Genomic DNA, 21,049 nt, shown 5'->3' on the forward strand with positions numbered 1-21,049 from the left:
GTGCCCTGTGTTTCTGTGCCCTTGTCATCATTCCGAGCTGGCCAGCATGGGGAGCCCCCCTGGGGTTGGGTGGTGTGCTCACGGCCCCATGTGGGACATCGGTGCCGTGTGCTGGTTGCTGCCCCCCACCCCGTCCTGGCCCTCGAAGATGCTCTTCAGTACAGTGTCTGCTGGTGTGGGCACCCCTTCAGCAGACTCTGCTCAGGAGAGCTCCTGGGCTCTTGTAGTAGAGAAGAATTTGAGGTTTGTGAGTTAGAATTGCTTGCATATACTCAGAACTACCCTCAAATAGAAAAAAATGTTTTCTAAAAAAGAAACCCTCAAAACAGAAATTTGAACCAAGACCAAATCTAACCAGTCATGCCTATAGCTGATCTTATGATGCCTCTAAAATTGTGAGAAATTAATTTTCCTTGTCCATGCAGTAAATGCTTTGATTTTTCCCCCGAGTTCCTTGAGAGAACTAAGATTTGTCTTTCACTGTAACTAGTTGTTCTCTTCCTTTTTCTGTCTAAACCTCAGATTAATCTTCCAAATACCTTTATTATTAATAATCTGCTTGATGATTTATTTTATAAGTCAATTTACTTGGGATAAGTCAGAATACAGATTTGGTTGCGCTCTTCTAGATACTTTTACCTGCTTTTTGATATAGAATTAGAGAGGCTTTTTTTGTTTGTTTGTTAAACTGTATTCACATGCACACCCCAGGTGCCATCCTACGTTTTCCTGGCTTCTCAGCAAAATTAGAACTCAGGGAAACATCAGAAAGTCTGTCATACAGAACATGAGGGAGTCGGTAATTAAAGACTTAAAAGAGGCGCTGGGTGGCTCAGTTGGTTAAGTAACTGCTTTCGGCTCAGGTCATGGTCCCAGCGTCCCAGGATGACGTCCCACTTCAGTCTCCCAGCTCTGCGGGGTGTCTGCTTCTGCCTCTGACCTCCCCTCTCATGCTCTCTCTCACTGTCTCTCTCTCAAATAAATAAATAAAATATTTTTTAAAAAAATAAGGACTTAAAAGTACCAGAAGCTGAAGTTAGAAGCCCAAGGTCTGACTTGGGAAGAAGTCTTTCAAATCCTCATCAGTACACAAATGAAAATTTCTATGATGTTGTCTACCCAAGTGAAAAGAAACTGAGGGAATAGAGAGAAACCTGCATTTGTTTTTCCATGAAACTTGACCACAGGAATTAAGGGTTCTGTCTTTTAGAACACCCCGGGCATCACTTTAAAAATTGGACCATGAAGGTTCAGAAAAAAATTGTTTTAATGTTTCTCATTCTGGCTCATGACCCCACTGACAGTTCCCATGAAAACGTTTTTCAGCTGAGCTGGTGGAAACCTTTCATTCATTTTGGTCCGTCTCTAAACGGAATAGAGAAACTGATGCATTAGACCATGGAATGATGGCCCATGGATTTGACTGCAAAGCGTTTCAGGGCCAGCTGCGTGAATAACCCTGCCTTGCTGGCCGCATGTGATCTGCTGTCAGTTTGGGAAACAGATTAGTGGAACACACTGATACCAAAAATAGAGGAAGGGAGTTAAAAATGCATAGAGAAGAAAAATCTAGCTAAAATCCTCGTCGAACGGAAGTCCAGTTTTGCAAGGGAGGAGAGTGCTGTAATCCAGACACTCCAATTCCACATAATTAAGTTTGAATGTTCCTATAACTGATCTCAGAAACATTTATAGCCTCACTGTGAAACAACAGATGAAAAAATTCAGTGAAATTCAAAACAAAGTTGAGCCATCGAGATTGATTCAGCTTTTTCAAAGTGCTTATCTGGGAAGTACTAAACATGGCAGGTAGTTTGCTAGGAAAATCTAAGAAATTATTAATGTGCTGTGGACCAAAGCAGAAGAGCAGGCTGGATCTCTCACTTTCACCCAGTCGAGCTGGCTTTGAGCACGCAAAGCGCTGGTTACTCTGAGTCAGGCAGCCGTATTCATCTTGTCCGCGCGAGCCTCACTGGAAGAGACCCATCTACAGTAAGAATAGGAGAGGCTGGGTGCGGTGATTGTTCCAGATAAAAGCACCTGGGAGACAAGTGAGAGTCAGTGTACCTGGTAAGTCCGTCTCTTGATCATGAGATTTGTTTTCTAAATTGTTTTTAAAAGAAAATTGATTCTGGTTATAGGCAATACCTTCTGTTCCAGCTTTTCTCCTTTAATTTTGTTCTTAATGTGTCAGAGAACTTAATGAGGAAAGGGAATTTTTAAAGTACGTTTTAGAATGGAAATGATAGGGAGTAATATGGTTCATAATATGTATGTGTATATCGCTACTCTTTTTAACTTTTTAAATCAAAGCTTATTTTATATTAAGAGCACAATAATGCTGTTTTTCTTAAAATTTATCATATATGAATATGTACTGGTAAGAAAACTCTCATGTATTTAAAGAGTGCAAGACTTAAGTATCCAGCTGTCTTAGAGAGCATAAGGTATCACTGGCCTCCTCTGTTGCTGAGAAAATACTGTTCTGTTAGTAACTGGCCAGTATTTCTGACCCATTTTTCAAAATCCTTCCAAGCGGAAAGTTCAAGAGAATATAAACTAGTTGTGACCCTCACTGGGATTATGATTTCTGTTTGATGTGGAGAAGGTGGACTCAACCTCAGGAATTCTTGAGAGAAGCCCTAGATTTTAAAGTTTTGGTCTCTTATTTCACTTCTTAATCTGGCAAGCTCTTCCCAGTCCGGTCTGCAGCGGGCGAACGTAACACAGAATAGCACGGACCCCAGACACCTTGCTGCGCACCTGTTCTCCCTAGAGCAGTCTCGTGAGGGTGGCGACGGTTCTGGATTTCACACAGGGAGATTGTATGACGGAAAAGTCTGGATATGCTTGTTCAAAGATGTTCCCCGAAGTTTTAGTTTTATCATAGCCTCCGCCTTTAGGGCTAAATAGGAGTCAGACAGTAGAGACACGTCCCATGCATGGGGCATGGCTAGAACACTGGGGAGAGAGTGGGGAGGTGAGTCGGTCAAGCTCCTGTGCATTTCCTCCCGAGAGACCCCCGTTTGTGAGACTGACCTGTGGGGGACAGCGCCCGGCTCAGCGATCACTGCCACCCACAGTTCTCGACACAAAAGTATCCAAATAGTGCATTGCTTTGGGGCCTTTAGATTCACAGGGTGGTTCCTAGACCCAGTTTGGCTATTTTCTAAGGGGGGAAGGACCCCGATGGAAAAGTCGGTGATACTTCGTGCCTGTGTACCTGAAGGCGTCCTCTGGACCTGTGCAAGTTAGAGCTACACAAACTGGTACCGGGCTGTTCCTTAATTGTTTGCAGATTACAAATGTTTGCATGTTATTTTTTTTTTTTAAAGATTTTATTTATTTATCAGAGAGAGAGAGCGAGCACAGGCAGACAGAGGCAGAGGGAGAAGCAGGCTCCCTGCGGAGCAAGGAGCCCGATGCGGGACTCGATCCCAGGATGCTGGGATCATGACCTGAGCCGAAGGCAGCCGCTCAACCAACTGAGCCACCCAGGCGTCCCTGCATGTTATTTTTAAAGGATGTGTGAAGTCTCGTTTCCCAAAACATGAGGGCGATGTCAGCAGTGTAAGCATAGACCCTGAGAAGCGGGGCTGCCTTCATGGGTGGCAGTGGTGCTTGCTCTGGTGATTCCCGACATGCTTTGCGGGCTGCAAGGTGTGTTTGCAGTTGATGTGGAGATATTTCCAAGGGGAGGTCAGCCGGTTTCTGCCTTGATGATTGTGCTATTCTGTATCTTGTTGCTGTTCTTTAGACAGCCGGGTGAGGTAGGAGAGGCACGTTTTCTTCTTAGGCCGTCTCTGGAACGTTCTCTCCTTAACCACATGGTGTATGTTTGGAAGCAGACCTTGCAGGGATAGCACCGGGTGGGTTGCCGTGGTGAGAAAGAGGAGGTGCTTTTGGATTTTGCAGGATCTCTTCCCTCTTTTTGTGACCTACCAGTTACCTCTGTCTCTGACCCTTGCGGGGGGATGTGTCATTTACGTTTCCTAAAAATTTAGAATTAGAAGTGTTAGGTATGGAAGCCTTGGGACGTCACGTGAGTTCATATGAGGTATGATTTGAGTCAAACTGTTTTCATCCTGCATAGCTCCCACCTAGCGGAACGACAGTTCAGAAACCGCGTGTAGGTATCGGCAGCCTGGTTTTTTGTTTGTTTGTTTTTGTTTTTGTTTTTGTTTTAAGATTGGACATGTGTCTTGATTTCAAGTTTTATGCCAATAGAAACATAGCCTGATGGTAAAATCTATAATTTGCATCAGTGAATAACCATCAATAAGCATTTACTTTTAGAGGTTTATTGCAAATTAAGAACTGACTGCATTTTGTGTAATCTGTCCCTTTTTGCGCCAGAATGCAGTAAGTATGAAGTGTTTGCAGTGACAGTCTCCTGCATGCGCCTGTGTTAACGGCTTCTCCAGCTGTGTGGATTTTGCAGTAAATGGCCATTGATTAACTGTGCAGATACGGAATAGAGAGTTCATACAGGAACTTTTACATGTGGAGGGGAAATCTCGTTTGGGTCTGACTTACCCCTGAAGCTGTGTTGTCGTTGTGAAGCTTTGCCTCTGATTTCTAACCCGCTTGTGTGCATTTCACAGTCATGTTGCAAAGCGCACCTCCAGCAGCTCATAGCTGTGTCACGTGTCCAAGGACACTTCTCCTCTTGCCTCTCGTCATTAGTTACCATTTGAAGATTTAGCATAATTTTCTTTAAATAGCTCCATGAACATAGGCTTATTAAATAACAGAAGGGATTTTAACTGTTAAATAAACCATCAAAACTTTAGTTTTATTTATAAGTTTATTTTGGATTAGTAATATTATAAGGAACACCAGCCTTCCTTGTAGAGAAATGGCCTTCTGATCAGAATCGTAATAAGGCATCTAGGCTAGGTGGACATCAGCTTCTAATCAACATGGTTAAGCTCTAAAGATTGGAGCACATAAGTTTTTAAACTTTATATGAAAATGAGTACTGTGTCTCAGACTGTTTGTTGAAAGTATTGAAAATAAATGTGTTCTTAGTAAAAACCTTCATGATTAAAAACAAAAAAACAGAAAACAAAACTCTTTGACCAGACTTTACATTAGAAGATTAGCCAGTGACAGTGTGTACGTGTCATTCATGGCTTAGAGTTAAAAGTTCTCCCTGATTAATGAGTTCATCATTGGTGATAGGAAACCCGTAGCTGAATTCCAGGAAAGAATGTAGTCAGATACTGCATCGTAAGTCTCATTTTAAAATTTGTCCTACATAGGAGCAAAGTTGATTTTGAAAGTTCAGCTTTCAAAAAGCTCTGTGACTTTTTTGCTTCCATCATTTATGGAGAGATTGGAAGGCCAGTTGCTCTGTGTATTCAGGAGAAACCGCAAGCTTCAGTTTCCCACTGGGATGCTCGTGGCTCATTAGGGCTCATTAGGACTGACTGGCTGCCTCCGTAGGAGGAAGTCAGGTTTATCAGCGTTGGGGTTGTGTGTCCCTTGCTTCCATGGCCACCATCTCCGCTCCACAAAGACAGACAAGAGGTGAAAATAACATGTCTTACCGCCAGATCTACCTCTTCCCGGATGGTGTGGCTCCTGGTGGCATGTACTCCATCAACAGACATGCAATTTTTTTCCCTTCGGTATGTGTTGTGACACATGAAGCTCTGTGGGTGGCCCAGAGAGGACTCAGGTATGGCTCTTCCGTCAGAGCTGGTGGGAGTAACTCCAGTAGAAAGGAGAAGCTCCTGAGGACCAGACAAGCAATAAATATGGGAGCCTTCTGAGAAGAGTTGCTCACTAGGGAAATGATTTTGATGTGCTGATTCCCTTGAATCTCTGTTTTTTAGGCACTTTGCTGTTTATTCACCCACAAGTCACGTGGAGAACTTGCTAGGTGCACCGTGCTGTATGGGGCACAGGCTTCCACTGGTGTGCAGAAGAGGCCTGTGGTTAGCCCTTGCCCGTCTAGGGAGATAGGATGGAAACTAATCAGTGTAACTGTATACCTCGGCCCACACGCATGTACATATAGTGTGATTTTTAGAAAGTGCTGGTGTTTCAGAGTCAGAATGAGGATGCAGACCCTGGCTGGGGGAGCAAGAGGTCAGGTGAGGAAGACTCTCTTGAGCTGCAGAGTTTCACCTGAGAATGGCAGATTGCGAACTTGGGTGACAGAGATTATAAATCTCATTGTACCTTTTCAGATCCTTTAGGGGAAACTGTTTTTTTATTTTTTAACTGTGTGTGGGGTGCTTCTCTGTCAGCTAAAAATCTTCATCTTTCCCAACACCGCATAACTTGTGTGTACTTCATTCACCCACCTGACTCATGAACCATTTCTCGAGTGCCTGCAGCGTGCACGCCCGTGTGTGCTGGGCCTCGGTGAAACCTGCGAGACGACGTGTGTGTGTGTGTGTTTCTTGTGGACTGAGATGCTTGGGTGTCACTGCCGTGGGAGAGCTGCCGGCACGGTCTGTGAGGCCGCCTTCGTTTCTCTCTCCGTAGGACAACAGCTTCGAGCAGTTCATCATCAATTACTGTAACGAGAAGCTGCAGCAGATCTTCATCGAACTGACCCTGAAAGAAGAGCAGGAGGAGTACGTACGGGAGGTAATGTCGCCAGACATTTTTCTTTAAAGTTCCTTTTTTACTCATCATACAAATTCTGAATTCAGAAGTCGATATAAACAGGATTCTAAAATCAGATTTATCTAAGTTTAATCGTGTTGTATCTTTTACAAATTCGTTTGTTACGACATCTAAGCTAACTGGGATTATCTTTGCTGCTCTGCTGCTTATGCCTAGAACAGTGCCTGGCACGCAGTAGGTTCTCAGTAAGTATGCATTGACTGGCTTGAGTCTTAGTGGATTGTAATGCAATGATATAAAATCATAGCATGTTAAAAAAAAGAAAATGAGTCCGAAGAATGAGCCACCAGCAGTGGCATATCCATACCAGGGCCCACCACTCAGCGATTAAAAAGGAACAATCACCATTTGCAACAACATGGTTAGACCTAGAGGGTTTTACACTAAGTGAAATAAGGCAGACTGAGAAAGACTAATATCATGTGATTTCACTCATGTGGAATCTAAAACACAAAACAAGATGAATGCACAAAAGGCAGAATCAGACCCATAAACACAGGGAACAGACTGAGGGTTGCCAGAGAGAAGCGGGCTAGAGAGTGGGCAAACGGGTGAAGGAGAATGAGAGCTACAGGCTTCCGGTTATGGAACGAGCCGGTCACAGGAGTGGAGGGCGCAGCACAGGGAATCCCGTCAGTGGGACAGTGAGCGTGTCGCGTGGTGACAGACGGGAGCTGCCCTTGTGGGCACAGCTACGGTTCGGAGAAGTTGAATCACTGCGCTGTACCCCTGAGAACATGACACTGTGTTTCAGCTATACTCGAAAGAAGTTTAATTTTTAAACTAATAAGTACTTGATCAAGGGCTTATCTGAAGATTATTAATCTTGGTTACTCCAGAATAAAACATATTACAAATGAAAGAAAAAATTAAATAGTCCACTGTTCAAGAAGAAAAAAGGAGCAAGCAGTTGGTAAGCACAGTAAGGTGAAAGACTCCCAGACGCAGCGTGCTGACTGAAGGAAGCCGGTCCGCAAGTCCGCATGCTACAGGGTTCCATGGTACATTGTTCGAGAAGAGGCAGGCGGCAGAGACAGAATCGGTCGTGGCCCAGTGTTGGGAGCTGTGAAGAAAGTATGACTGCACAGGGGCAGCATGAGGGGGTTTTGGCTGGCTGTGGTGGTTACAGGACACAATGCTTTTGCCTAAACTTAGGAGAACTGTACACCCAAAAAGTCAGTGTCACTGTATAAATTTGAAAGTATTTGAAGACTTTGTTCAATCTTAAAAAGCATTGATTTTTAAAATTTTATAATAAAAACAGGTAATATTTGTTGAGTCCTTACTATATTGCCAGGTGTTGTACTAGTGCTTTGTGTGGATTCTCTCACTTAATGTAATTTGAAAATAATCACAAGTAATGTTTATAAAGTTTCATCCTTAATTATAAAACCATATGTGGTTTTGACCCTTTCCTTTTTTAAATACTGTTTCAAACAAAGGGAGGAATTATTGTATTGTTTCTATATTAGATTTTTGTTTCATTTGCTTTAATATTTTAATAATGGTATTGCCTATTTTTCTTTATTTTCTATAGTGTTATAAATCATTGAAGACACCAAATCCCATTTTATTTATTTATTTATTTATTTTTGCTTCAGTACAGAATTTTCTAATGTGATTGTTATCCTCAGTGTCTTAAAATAACCCATGTACTCGAAAGCTAGATCATAAATACTTCATCGTCCTTTTAGAATGATCACCATGCTTTAGAAACATTTCATACTTGGCTGGCACCATTTTTAACGTAAACATCCTAAAAGCCAGATTCATTCTCTTCTGTTCTCATCATAAAGTGATTGCCCGAACTTTGATCTGTAACTTAAAACAGTTGATACAGGTTGTCCAAAACACGTCTAAGGTAAGGAAGATTCCTTAGCTTGCTGTATGAATTAAATTCCCCTTGGAAGAAAAATAAATGTTTACACTTAAGGACAGTGTGTAAGTAGACGCAGAATGATGACAGCCTCGCACATTTGGCTTTGTAACTAGCCTCAGAATCAGTGGGTCGATTTTCGTGTCTGTCTTTACGTTGGAAATATTTTGTCTTAGCACTGGGATATTTTTACATTTGAAATAGTCAACTGCCCTGCAACATGGGCTTGACTCTAAAATTTATTTTTTTCCTTGTGATTACAAATTAAGAACAGAAAAAATGTGGGCCTTGGATTCCTGGGATCAAGTTCTGACTTACTTCCTTATAAACATTGTAAATATACACAAAGTAATATTGACCCAAGGGCCTGTTGAGTAAATGTTTGGCGTGGGGCCGACGAAGTGCATGGGAAATTGCCACAGACAGAGAGTGGAATGGGAGGCGGCCTCAGAGCAGGTCAAGGGCACGCACTTCAGTCACACCATGTCAGTGGGAGACCGCTGAAGTCAAGGAAGTTTTGGGAACCGGAAGAGGACATGTCGCAGCACTGATTTTTACAAAGGACATATTCAGAGAGGACGTGAAGCGTGCGGAATGGCGCAATTGCTGTTTTATTGGTGGTGGCGTGTGGTCTCCTCATACGGAATCTGATTTGTTCTCTTTTGTCTCTCAGGGCATAGAATGGACACACATTGACTACTTCAATAATGCTATCATTTGCGATCTCATAGAAAATGTGAGTATTGGGTACAGTTTCCTAAAAAATTGCTTAATAATAATTTCCCACTTAAAATGGTCTCACAGCCTTCAATGTTAGGCTGTAGCATTTTTGCTATTTTGACACTTTTTGTTACCAAACTATGGAGTTCTGGAGACGGTATTATAGCCATCAGAGACCAGACACAGTTCTCCAGCACACACATAGACAGCTGGATGTTTTGATACTTGGCTGGGGTTTCTGGTGCTCAGCCCGTGGCCATATCACAGAGCCCATGCCGGGCATTCAGATGCCATGCCCTCGGCCACTGTTCTCGCTGCGTGTGGCGGCCTAGGTCCAGCCTGTGGCTCCTGGGAGTATGAGCACTGGTCAGCAGAGGCTCAGAAGAAACATCTTTGCCAAAGCAGATACCCATTTCGTTTCTAAAATTCCATTAACCTCCTAATACACTGTTCAGTGGTTACTATCAAAAAGACCATCATGGCTGAGGATGTGGAGGAAAAGGAACCTTTGTGCATGATGGGTGGGAGTGTAAATTAGTGCAGCCATAATAGAAAGCAGCATGGAGATCCCTCAAAAAATTAAGAACAGAGCTGTTGTGTTATCCAGCAGTTCCACTTCTGGTATATGTATGCAAAGGAAACAGAATCAGGATCTTGAAAAGATATCTTTACTCCCATGTTAATTGCGGCATTAGTCGCAATATGCAAGATATGGAAACAACCTAACTGTCCGACTTGGATGGATGGATAAAGAAGTTGTGGTGTACATATACAATGGATATTATCCAGCCATAAGAAGGAAGGAAATCCTGCCATTTGTGACAAAACAGATGGACCTTGAGGGCATTATGCTAAGTGAAATAAGTTAGGCAGAGAAAGACAAATGCCTCCTGATATCACTTATATGTGGAAGCTAAAAAAGCCAAAGAAACAATAGAATGGTGGTTGCTAGGGCTTTGGGTGGGGGTTGGGGAGAGGTCAATGAAAGGGTAGTTTCAAGATGAAGAAGTTGTAGAGATTTAATGTATAGCTTGGTGATTTCAGTTAACAGTGCTGTATTATATATTTGAAAATAGGAGAAAAGATCTTAAATGTTCTCATTGCAAAAAGAAGTGGTAACCGTGTGACATGGTAGAGGTGTTGACTAGGGCTGTGTATGGCAGTAATCATTTTGCAGTATATAAGTGTATCCTTGTACACCTTAAAATTCCACAGTGTTCTATGTCATTTGTATCTTAGTAAAGCTAGAAAACATTTTTAACATAAGTAAATAAAGAAAAGCAAACATGCTCTTCAAGTTAAGATAAGGAGGTAAAGGGACTGTCACGGGAGCTGAGCTAAGTGGGACCCCAGGAGTGGCTCCAGTATAGACCCAGCCTTGGTTCAGACAACTGTGTGGGGGATGTGTGTGTGTGTGTGTGTGTGTGTGTGTTTGAGACTTTGCAGGTGGCCAAGGGCCATGGGAATTTCCAGGTGACCAGCTACATCTGTATATATGTGAAAAGGCTTAAAGTATGATAAATTACTAGATAAATCTTAGATTCCAAAAGGGTACTAAATATTTTGTTTTTACATAGTAGTCTGTAGTTTATTATAAATTGAATTGGTTGCAGGAAGATTGATTTGTATGTGAAAACCTGGAAACCCTTTTTTAATGTTTAAGATTACTCACACTTTTGGCTTCGATATCAAAGTTATTGAAACTTATTTTAAACAATGAGTAGACTTTATTGTCCTACAGTCTTTTTAGCTGTCAGTGGTAGGTAGTGTTCGTTAGTGCTGAAATAGAATCACAGGCCCTACGTGTCCCGCAAGTCACTTTCTGTTCATCTGTAACAAGACCCTTCGGACGTGATGTAAGCAGCTGGTGTCTCTTCCCTCAGTTCTTAATATATTCCTGAAACTGCACCTAGAGTTAAATAGAACATTAGATCGAATATTCTGAAGTGTGACTGTTTTTCTATTAATAAATAAACTTTGTTTTAAAATATTTGAACAATGTTGGAAGGTGAATGCTAATATTCCACCTAAAGCAATTCAAAACTCTAATCTAATATGCAGGAAAAAATCAGTGAATTTACTGAAAATTTTTTCCTTGTAGTTTGTGACTAAAGTAATTTGCTGTGAGAACTTTAACTTTCAGAAGTCCCGACTTCTTTTTCCTTCATAAATATAACATTGAACTTAATTGTTTTCTTTCAAGAAGGAAAAACAGAGAGAACCATGGTAATACACTTCATTTAACTAGATGATCTCAGCCCCAAATCCCCTTGCATACATGACTGAAGAAACTCAGGTTCACGGGAGCCTGGGTCCATAAAGGAAGTGTTTCCTTCCAACGTTACCTAACAATGATGTTTACTCTGGGGCTCTCGTGAACACACTTGATTCCTGAGTCCACACTTCCCCTGGGGTTTTGTGTGGAATGAGCAAATGCTGGTCAGAGGATGTCACGGCCTTGTGAGGAGAAGGCAAAGGAACCGGGAGCTTTGGCCTGGTGGAAGTGGGTGGGGTTGGTGGTGGGTAGAGTGGATTGTTCTCTTTGGAATGGAGACGTATGGGCCCCATAGGGGCCATCGGGGAACAGCAGGCTTAATTTAGCAAAGTAGAAGATTCCGGATTTTTGATTCAGTTTAGCTGGGCTGACTGCTCTTGGGATAAATATGATTCTCACTTGTGTTCAACATTCGTTTCGAAATTTTATGTGGAAGAATTTTATTCTAAACAGATATTCTTGAAACAGCTCGATCGCCATGATTCCGAGTCACATTTTTTTTTTTTAACACTAGAAAATAAACTGTATTTTGAATACAGGAACAATCTGAAAACATCTGAAACCAATTTCCTCCTCAAGCTATGAATCCAGTAATGTCTTTAGAAGACTGTGCTTTGTGATTTATGACCACATGTCATAGACATTGCATTGTCACCTTTGGTTTCTGACGTTTAGATTTGGGTTTGAGTGTGTTTGGAATATGAGGTCTGATATGCCTTTTTTGAACAATGTGAATTTCAGTCATCAGCCCGCCGAGGTAGCTGAGGTGACTTCCAAGTCCCGTTCTGTGGGGGCCGAGTGGGGGAGGGAGACTGACAGTGACCCCTCCTCCCCCCAGCAGGCGCGCACACCTGGGACCGCGGAAGGGGGTCAGCTTTTGTGGCTTTTTGTGACTGGTTTTGATTCTCTGCTTTTTGTTGTAACTGAGCAGAATTTTCTGGTGACTAAGTTAATTGTGTTTGACAGTGTAATTAGGAATAATTATTTAAACAATATGGTGAGGAAGGAAGGAAACCCTTTGTACTTCCTTTCTCTCAGAACACAAACGGGATCCTGGCCATGCTGGATGAGGAGTGCCTGAGACCTGGCACGGTCACCGACGAGACCTTCTTGGAGAAGCTCAACCAAGTCTGCGCCACCCACCAGCACTTTGAGAGCAGGATGAGCAAGAGCTCCAGGTTTCTCAACGACACATCCCTGCCCCACAGCTGTTTCAGAATTCAGCACTACGCTGGCAAGGTGCGGGGGAGCCGCGGGCACCCAGTGGGCCTGCAGTCCTGCCCTTGAGGAGGCCGTGCCTCAGGGGTGGCCTTTGGACCAGGGCCAACTTGTGAGGATGAGTTGCCGAAATCACAGAATCAGTAATTGTCCAATAGAAATAGAATCTGGATCACGCTGAGCTTAATCCTTCCTGAGAGCTGAAAGGGAAACCCAGTGCACTTCATGAAAGAGTGAGAATGTATCTTAAAAATCAGTTTTATTGTTTCCAGGCTCTCCGTTATCCTATAAAAATAGATCTGTTGGCACAAATAAAAGGAGATTTGCTAGTAAAAATCAGGAGTCACTAAAGACTGACAGTAAGGTTTTACAAGCACAGATCACTTAGCAAAAACTGAATTCTTAGATTGAGATTTTCGAACAACAGTGGGGAAAATACCTACTTTAAAAAAAAAACTTAGTAATTTGCTTAATATTTGAGGAGATTAATTTTATGTCACCTGAGATCTATAAAGATAAAACCAGTTTTGACTATAGCTTGATTTTTAGAGTCGTCAAAGAGTATCAGTTGAGGTTAATGCCTCCTTTCTTTTATGTAAGGTTGCAAATGCCAAAGAGAAAGACATTCTTAATTATATATTTAGTAAAAATTAAGTATATATATAATATCTGAATTTCTGCTAATTTCAAAAAGTTGAAACTTGGTACTTCTATATTTTTTCCTTAGCTTATGTTATTAAAAGATACTTTTCTGGTCAATTTATCTGCCCGCTTATGGTGTCTGAAAATATCAGTGCCATCTCTTTTCTTCTGTCTTCTTTTCAGCAGACTAGAATTGGTACCTGTGAACTAAAAAAAAAAAAAAGAAAAGAAAGAAAGAAAAGTAAAACCTCAAAAATGTGCTCCAACACCAAAAAAGCCTAAAATCCTTTGAAAATGTTATGATAGTATTTTTGGAGTTTATTCTTGCAAATCCTGAAGCATAATAGAATTTATTTTGAACTCTTCTGTGATTTAGACAGATGGAATTTAAACTTGGAGACTAATTCCGTATTAGGAGTGTGACTGCTGTGCGGGGTTGGGGGGTGGCTTGATGGAGAAAGAAGAGGCTGCGTTGTGGATCGTCGTGGACTATTTCCAGGGTTGTGTGATGCATCAGCTGTTTCATGTGCTGCTCACAGGTGCTGTACCAGGTGGAAGGATTTGTTGACAAGAACAATGATCTTCTCTATCGAGACCTGTCCCAAGCCATGTGGAAGGCCGGCCACACCCTCATCAAGTCTTTGTTCCCTGAAGGGAACCCCGCCAAGATCAACCTGAAAAGGCCTCCCACAGCAGGCTCTCAGTTCAAGGCGTCTGTGGCCACACTGATGAAAAACCTCCAGACCAAGAACCCCAACTACATTAGGTATTTCTGGCGCATGAAATTCTTTGACAGGTTCATTGGGAAGGTTCGTTCAAGGAAGACCATTTCCCTGATGGCCTAAATCTGAGTATAGCCCCCACGGAGAATAACCCAAGTTCTTCCCGTTGGGTAATGTGGTCTCTTGGGTTTGCTTAAAAATACTCCAGTGCCCCTCCCACCCCTTCAAGCAGGGAATTTTAAAACGGAGTGGGGGTGTGAAATTGCATTGTTGGCACATAAGGTTTTTCACTTTTTCTATCTTTGTTTCATGCCATGTTCAGAAACATAAGCATTTTTCTGGTAAAGGTTTTGCAGAAAACTCTTCTATGGGACTCATCTTGTTACATCAACTTAGAGTACAGCATTAAAGCAAGTGGGGCTTTAGGTAAAACTTTGGTGTTAGATAATACATCTTTCTTCCCTGTGAGACTTTACAGATTTGGAGAAAGGAATGACTCCCAAAACAATCTAAAATTTTTCAAAGCAACAGAAAGAATTCCTTCAGAAGCATATGGTCTTTTTTCCCTGTTTCCAGGTACCTTAGATCTCAAGATTCAGTAAAGACCTATGAGGATTGGAGTTTTCAGTGTGTATATTTAGTGAACTAGATAACGGGGGGGTGTGTGTCTAACAGGTCAGGTTTCCTATAGCGCACACACACCCACACATCCCTTCCACAACTGTCTTTGGAAATACAGTTGTGAGGAGTCTTATGGGAAGAACATTATTTTGTGGTTTGTTCACTTAATGTTTATATTAGTAATGAATATAAACAGTCAAAACCCCCTGGTTTGATTGCAGTCGGGTTGGAACATACAGTAGGTAAAGATCCTACCTTCAAAAAAGAAAAAAAAAAAAAAAACCCAGGAAACTTTCTGTGGTCAGTTGCTTTTGTTATTCTCAATTAAGTGGACTTTTAATAAAAGTTTTCATTTAATAACAATTTATATGATGTGATATGTGTAGATCCTAGGTGAGCAGCTCAGTTATTTTTTCACCATTTTATTCACTTGACAACCACCAGCGCTGATCAACTAAGGAACATTCTATCACCTCAGAATGTTCCTTCATTCCCCTTGTGAATATATTATATTTTTTTCTAAAGTCTTTGTAGTTTCAGATTTCATATTAAGGTCCATATTTTTCCATGTAGATATCCTGTTGCTCTGGCACCATATATTGAAAAGAAAAAAGATCTTTTTTTTATTCAGTTATCTTGATGCCTTTATTGAAAATCAGTTGGACACATGTGTAAGTGTCCAGGTCTCAACTCACTAGGCTGACCCACTGATCCAGCTGTCTATTTTTAAGCCAAAGGGTAGGCATTATTTTTGTAAATGTAAAAGGAGAACCATAAAAACACCAGTCAAACTAGGTAAGACTTAATTGTTCACATATTACATGTGTGTAGGATTTATTTAATACTTGTAGGTAGGCAGATTTAACCGTAAATGTTTAACAGTGTATTAATTAAGATACAGAGATTGCACCCCTAAGATCCAGACATAACAATGGTTTCCACAAGACTTACCTATTTCTTATGTAACTTCTGAGTATAAGGGCTTCAGGGCCAATCCAGCATCTTCTCCTGTTTTGTGGCTCTGTGGTTCCCAGGTTTTCCCCTCATCCATATTGTCAAGGATGGCTTTCTACTGTGGCTCTACATTACCAGCCAGCAGTTAGTAGGAGAAGAACAAGGGGAGTACAAGTCCCTTCTTTTTAAGGGACACACTGAGAAGTGCCATATATTAATTCTGTTGTGATCCTAGTGGCCAGACTTCTGATCACATGGCCACACCTATTTGCGAAGGAGGCTAGGAAATGTCATTCCTTGGGCAGCAAACCGTCCTGGTGGAAAGGAGGGAGATACGGGGCAGTCGGGAGACAGCAGTGTCTTTAATAGTTTCATTGAGTTATTTCGTACAGTACAGCCAAGTATATGAATCTTAATTTTGTACAGCTTATTGAAGTTTTGTGTATGTATGTGCAACCCCATCCAGACCAAGATATAAAACATTTCCATCATCCCCGAAGGTTCCTTTGTGCCCCTTCTCTGTCCCAGGTGTACCTCTCCCCAGAGGCAACAACCATACCAATTTCTAACCATAGATTTTTCTTGAACTTCATATAAATGGAATTTAAAAATACGTACTTTTATGTCAGACTTAGTTCAAACAACAAAATGTCAGTGATATTCATCCATGTTTTTATTGGATGTATTAGTATATTCTTTCTTAACTGACACGTGTGTCATATTCATTTTCAGGTTTCTGTAAAATGGTTTAAAATAATTTCAAAAGATGTGACTAGGTGTCCCAAGAAGAATAACTATTACAAAATAATTATATACTCTACTTTGTGAAACAGAGATCTATCCACAAGAGACAGAGTTGAAAACCTAAAATCCCTAATTTTTTAGGTGCATCAAACCAAATGATAAAAAAGCAGCGCACATCTTCAGCGAGGCTCTGGTATGTCATCAGATCAGGTACCTGGGTCTTTTGGAGAACGTCCGAGTGAGAAGGGCAGGCTACGCCTTTAGGCAGGCCTATGAACCGTGCCTAGAAAGATACAAAATGCTTTGTAAACAAACGTGGCCTCACTGGAAAGGACCAGCAAGGTAAGAAGATCACTGATCACATTTAATAAAGAAGTTTAAAGCATGCAGATCCCATGCTGTTTTCCTCACATGCTGTTAGTAGAACAGAATTCTCTACAAGTCGGATGCATCCTCTGTGCTGGGCACTCTTCCATCAGGTTATCATTTTGTGCTAATGTTTGATTGATTATAGAGGCCTCGATTGTAAGTTCCAAACAGGGCTTCTCAGATCCACATTTGTAACTTGGACTTTTAAAAATTTTAAAGACTGACAGCGAGTGGGGGTGTGGGTGTTGTTCTTTGCCTGGGTCTGCGCCAACTAAAGAAACAGATGCAGAAGCCGGGAGGACTCAGAGCCAGTGTTACTGCTGATAAAGCTGGACTGGAGAATCGGGCAGAGTCCGGATCCGGCCGCTTTCAGCCCATCTTCCCGGAATCGTACTCTGCCATCTAGTCCCAGACAGAGCGCGGGACTGCTGCAGGGCCTGCGCGTGGAGCCGCCCCTGTGAGCTCTCCGCATGCAGAGAGAACGCGCATGCCACTGGAGGGCTGCTGCAGAAGACAAGGCAGGCTTTGGCTGTCCGGTTCCGCTCTCACCAGTCCGAGAAGCTGGCCCTTCTCTGCAGGTGGTAGAGGCTCTCCTGACGAGCACAGGAAGGCCAGCATGTCTGTTTTACAGGCCTTTGCAGGAACTAGGGATTTGTTCTCACCGTCTTGCTATTGCCTCCACATTCTCACTGGACCTGTCCTGGAAGGGGAGCATTGATAGTGTTAGACACTCAGCCTGTATTACAAGGAGATGAACTCCAGATATCTGATACGGTCTCTGATGCACAGTTCAATACCCAGATAATGTCAGATCTGGGTGCCGTTCCCGCTGCTAATTGCCAGGGTATTGTAGTCCATATTTACCATATAATACAGAGAACATGTCTTCACTCCCTGCCTGGCACCTAGTCCATAAATTGGTGGGTTGAAGTTTGGCTACACTTGATCTTAGCCAAAAGGCCGAGAAGCTTGGCTAAAGATTGGTGTTGAAAGGGGGTCCAGGTTGGAGAAGTCCGAGCCCAGTTCAGGCCTTGCTCCCATCACATATGGCCTCTGCTTCATCACACCCTGTTGATCTGGCCTTTAGCATTATCTCTTGGGCTCTGCCTGTGCTGTGAGGCACGAGCACAATATTAAAAATATTTTCAAGAATTAACTGAGTGGGTTCAAAATGGATGTGAATTTCTTGTACTCCTCTTGGTTCTGGTTGGTGCTTTGTCATGGGTATATTTGATACAAAGATTGCCTCTGCTAATGAAATCAAGATACTGGCTTTAATACCATATTTTCTTAGACTACATAGTTCTGAACCCAAATTTATTCTTTTAGCGTTACTGGATTTGGTTTAATTTGTGGAGTTCAGTCTGAAGAATCTTTGACAAAAGCCTGCCTACTGAAGGAGCTTGGAAATCAAGCTATTTTTCGTGCTGCTGAGAACCCAGTACCATGATTAAAGATAACCTCTTTTTGTAACTCAGAAAGCTCACTGTTTTTATTTATTTTTATAGGGCTGGTGTGGAGGTTCTGTTTAATGAATTAGAGATTCCTGTGGAAGAATATTCCTTTGGTAGATCAAAGATATTCATCCGGAACCCAAGAACAGTATGTAACCAAAAGCTTGAGCCTCTGAACTTTTAATCATATAGGCAAGTCCTTATAGGATATTTAACTTCATTACGTCACCCAAGATGCAGCCAGGAGAGCACATTCTTGTTCTTTCTGCAGACATCCAGGAGGATGAGAGAGTAGGGGACAGGAGAAGAACGTGTGTATTTTTTATGAAACATCAGAGTCTTTGAACCGATAGATTGTACAACACTATTAAAGGAATGGTGATATAATCTCCCTAATTCATAGGAATTGGGGGTAAGTTCAGTCTATATTTATTATAGCTGAATTATGCAGTAATTTTGGGAAACACAACCCTATTCGAAGTACATGTAAACATTCCTATTGAAAAAATTTTTAAGGGCACTTAAAGTTCTACGTAGGAACTCCAAGGGAATGTTTCTCATAAATGAATATAGACTGGCATGAAGTATAATTAACGCAGCAGTGTCTTTGGTAATTTGGAAATTTGAAGACTCTGGAAAATGAATTATTCAAGAGAGAAGCATTGTCAGCATCTCCATACCCTCAGTAGTTGTATCCCCATGAGAGTGGGAAGGTAATTGCGGGCTTCCAGTGCAGCCCTTCTCTGATTTGTCATAAATTCTGCGTCATCCTGTTGTAAATAGTGGATCTTGTATGATTTCGTCAAAATCCGTCTTCTTAGGGTTATTGTTACTTTCATCTGTAATTAAGACAATTACTCATCTTTTTTCTCAGTGTGCCTAACTTAGCATCATGAATTTTTTTCCTCCTGGGGATGTCTTTCATGCATGTCATGAAGTTTTGGTAGACTTTTGATACATCCATCTATCGTTTCTTATTAGTTATTCAAACTAGAAGACCTGAGGAAGCAGCGTCTTGAGGACTTGGCCACTCTCATTCAGAAAATTTATCGGGGGTGGAAATGCCGCACACACTTCCTGCTAATGAGAAAAAGCCAAATCGTGATAGCCGCCTGGTACAGGAGATACGCGGTAAGAGCCTCCGACCTTTTAAAATCTGTAATAATGATGCTCATTTGCAAATGTTTGTTATGTACTTAACTATATGTGTCATATTTACGTATTCAGTTTCCCCAGCAACCTCATGGAACAAGTGCTCTTGTGGCGCTTGTTAAAGACACGGGAACTGAGGCATGAGTCATTAAGGAACTTGCGCGTGGTCACACAGCCACTAAGTGGCAGAGATGAGGTTTGCACCCAGGACAACTTGAAAGCTCGGGTTTAGTGTGTCACGACGCTGCCTTCCACTGCTACAGTTACCTGTCGTTGGAGACTGGAATCTTGAAATTGCTCATCAGATTGGAAGGGGCAGTGTCATTTAACTCTCTTCAGACGGTAGGGTCACTCTTCTAGAATAATTGGCTGTTCTCCATGTATTGTAGCCGCACTGAAAATGGCTTCATTCCAGAAAACTGATGCCACGTTTGAGTAGAATTCTGGGTTTGGTGAGAGAGTTGGGTTTCCTTTAGTCCTCAGAAAGCTAGCATACTAAGTAGGGGGAAAGACTCAAAAATTAAGTGTGTTTACTTAATGGACATGGAATTTCTTTTTGGGATTTTCTTTCTCACTTGATTATAGATGTCTCACTGAAAGAGTACATGTTTGATGGAGGCCTGGAGGTTTGCCTTAAGGCTGGCTTCAACCAAGGCTGTGTTCTCACAAATGAATTTTAGAGATAAAAACACTAATCCCAAATGTCTTCTCATTCTACACATTTGCTCTAGAGAGTGAGTTGGAAGACGAATGGAATTTGCTGTCAGATCTCCCTTAGGGTTTTCTGTTTTTCTCCTACAGAAATGTCTTACTAGGAGACAGTGTATAACCAGGACATAGTGTTGCTGACCTAGTCTCGTATCGTACATCTTAGCATTATATGTCCAAGTTTGAGGAATTAAGGAGCTACTTAAATGATTAAGCCAAAGGAAAAAAATTGCTTGATCTTTAAGAGAGTTTCTTTAAAATTGCTTCCTCTAGTTGAATGGGTACGACCACTAGCATGGGTATGGTCGTATGAACCTGTCCAGCACCATGGTAGATGCATTCCTTGTGTTCTGCAGAGGCGCAGAGGACAGTCACCCTGGGCTGTGGTGGGTTCACTTCTGTGCACATAACAATGGCACGTTGTGTGCCAGAATGGCATTTCTGCAGATTCATAATGCTCTATTTTGTATTTGCCAGAGAAACGGGGATCGAGAAATCGCCAGTCCTCAAGGACCCTTTTTATCATTCATTTTGAGATCATTAAGAAAATCCAAGTTTGGAAGTGTAGTGAATTCCTCTGTATCTTGAATCCTACCAATGTTTTTGCAATACCTGCTCTGCGGGGCTCTAGGGAGAGCACCATGAGCAAAACAGCCTCGTTCCTGACCTAGGGCTGCTCTCTAGTGAGGGCACAATATGGGTGTAAACAAGTAAATAATCAGAACAATTGCAGGTTGTAGTCAGTGCTAGGAAGGAAACAAGAATACTGAGATAAAGAAGAGCAGGGAGTTAGGATATAAATGTAGACAGCATAGTCAGGGAAGGCCTCGGGAAGGGAGCATTTCATCAGAAGGCTGAAAAGAAACCGACAAGGCATCAAACCAAGAGTAGGTGCCATCAGCACCTTTCCTCCCTGTCTAGAGCTGTTGGATCTCCAGACGATGAAAAGAGC

General features: G+C 41.9%; 1 protein-coding gene across 3 annotated transcripts in view; it reads left to right on the forward strand.

Annotated features, from left to right (window-relative positions):
- Nucleotides 1-21,049, forward strand: part of MYO1B (myosin IB) — a 177,825-nt gene that overhangs the window by 133,671 nt on the left and 23,105 nt on the right. For all 3 annotated transcript variants that reach the window (XM_032354231.1, XM_032354232.1, XM_032354233.1), the window contains 7 exons: nucleotides 6,499-6,603; nucleotides 9,192-9,254; nucleotides 12,552-12,752; nucleotides 13,913-14,139; nucleotides 16,556-16,756; nucleotides 18,292-18,385; nucleotides 19,219-19,368. In XM_032354231.1, coding sequence (XP_032210122.1) covers nucleotides 6,499-6,603; nucleotides 9,192-9,254; nucleotides 12,552-12,752; nucleotides 13,913-14,139; nucleotides 16,556-16,756; nucleotides 18,292-18,385; nucleotides 19,219-19,368 — 1,041 coding nt within the window. The remainder of the gene's footprint in view (nucleotides 1-6,498; nucleotides 6,604-9,191; nucleotides 9,255-12,551; nucleotides 12,753-13,912; nucleotides 14,140-16,555; nucleotides 16,757-18,291; nucleotides 18,386-19,218; nucleotides 19,369-21,049) is intronic.

This window comes from Mustela erminea, chromosome 8 (genome assembly GCF_009829155.1).
Source record: "Mustela erminea isolate mMusErm1 chromosome 8, mMusErm1.Pri, whole genome shotgun sequence".
Classification (NCBI taxonomy): domain Eukaryota; kingdom Metazoa; phylum Chordata; class Mammalia; order Carnivora; family Mustelidae; genus Mustela; species Mustela erminea.